The 1,690-nt window shown below is 31.5% G+C and overlaps 1 protein-coding gene across 1 annotated transcript in view; it reads left to right on the top strand.

The window, feature by feature from the left end:
- LOC107639517 (laccase-2-like) overlaps window positions 655–1,690 on the top strand; it is a 5,425-nt gene continuing 4,389 nt past the window's right edge. Inside the window, exons 1-3 of the mRNA XM_016343046.2 lie at window positions 655–823; window positions 946–1,097; window positions 1,343–1,587. Coding sequence (XP_016198532.1) covers window positions 707–823; window positions 946–1,097; window positions 1,343–1,587 — 514 coding nt within the window. The 5' untranslated portion in view covers window positions 655–706. The remainder of the gene's footprint in view (window positions 824–945; window positions 1,098–1,342; window positions 1,588–1,690) is intronic.

Genomic DNA, 1,690 nt, shown 5'->3' with positions numbered 1-1,690 from the left:
TAAAATCAATTTTGTAACTTATTTTATTATTTTTTTCAAAAAATTTAAGAAAGAAAAAGAAAAAATTTTGATATTATAATTTGAAAAAAAAGTTACATCATGATAAATTAATTAATTTAACAAAATTTAGACTAGATTAAAAGTTAAAATTAACCATGATAAGTCAATTTATTTCATTTAATAATAAAAAGACATGTCATAAAGAGTAACTTACTCTTTAATTTAGAGAGTTAAATAGAATTCACCATTCATTAAAATATTTTTTAACGACTATTTTTATTCTCACTAAAATCAAAATGAACGGTATTAAGTTATTGTACAAGGACGGTGCATCCAAGTGCATCCACGTTAAGCACTTAATTAGTCTTTACACTAGAAGCAAACTTTTTATGTTATATATTGTTTTTGGAGACAAGACCGTGTATACACTCATCCAATGTTATAAGAGTCATTGTGATATCAAAAATCTTAAGTACTGGATGGCATGCACCTCAAAATTATTACTTCACATCCACTCTAAAATTCAGCTAGACCTAAAGTTATGTCTACCAGACATTACCACCACAAAACAAAAATAAATAAATAAATAACAACAAAGATCAAATTAAAGTGTCTCATTATTTTTGGAATATCCTCTCTATATATATGAAGTCGGAAGTGAACTCAGTCATCCCAACCATAAAACACATACACAAGAAATTGCATAATGGACTTTCTCCACCTCCCATCATTTGCATCTATGAGAGTTCTTGTCTTTGGTTTTTGGGTTGTAACTTTATTTTCTGAGTTTGCAGTTGGCATAACAAGGCACTATACATTCAATGTACAATATTTAACAAACTCATGCTTAGCTTCTGAAAGTTTATTAGTTCTTTCTATCAATTGCATTATTTTATTCATCACTATACCATACTAATTTTTTATGCTACCCTTTTCCATGTGAAGATTGAGTATTTGAACGTCACAAGATTGTGTCACACAAGGACTATTCTGAGTGTGAATGGGAAATTCCCAGGACAACCATTAGTGGCAAGGGAAGGTGATAGGGTGTTGGTTAAGGTGGTTAACCATGTCTCCAACAATGTAACCATTCATTGGTATGTTTGCTTTGTGTTCTCATTGTTTATTTTGAAGCCAACCCAAATTCCTGATTAATTAAAACAACAGTTGCGACTCTTCTAATATTGCTATTGTGAACTGGGATGATGCCCATTACATTATTTGTAATAATATCATAATGACTCTAACTGCCACCATTACATACATATAATTAGAGCATAAGTACAAATGCACTCATAATTATAACTCTAATTTAAAACTACACACGAGTTTAATTTTGCAGGCATGGGATTCGGCAGATAACAAGTGGTTGGGCAGATGGACCAGCATATGTGACACAGTGTCCCATACAAAGCAATCAGTCCTACACATACAATTTTACCATTACTGGCCAAAGGGGAACCCTTCTTTGGCATGCTCACATTTCATGGCTTAGAGCTACCATTTATGGACCCATCATAATCCTCCCTAAGCATAAAGACCCTTATCCGTTTGAGAAACCACATAAGGAAATCCCTATCATTTTCGGTATTATTTATATAGCATCACACCACTCATATATGTATTTTATATCTATTATTTGAAAAATCATATATTCTAACCAACTCCCTCTATTTTAAACTAAGAGTCG

The sequence above is a fragment of the Arachis ipaensis genome, chromosome B04 (genome assembly GCF_000816755.2).
Source record: "Arachis ipaensis cultivar K30076 chromosome B04, Araip1.1, whole genome shotgun sequence".
Classification (NCBI taxonomy): domain Eukaryota; kingdom Viridiplantae; phylum Streptophyta; class Magnoliopsida; order Fabales; family Fabaceae; genus Arachis; species Arachis ipaensis.
The sequence above is the reverse complement of the archived record's forward strand: the minus strand, read 5'-3'. Positions and strand labels throughout refer to the sequence as shown.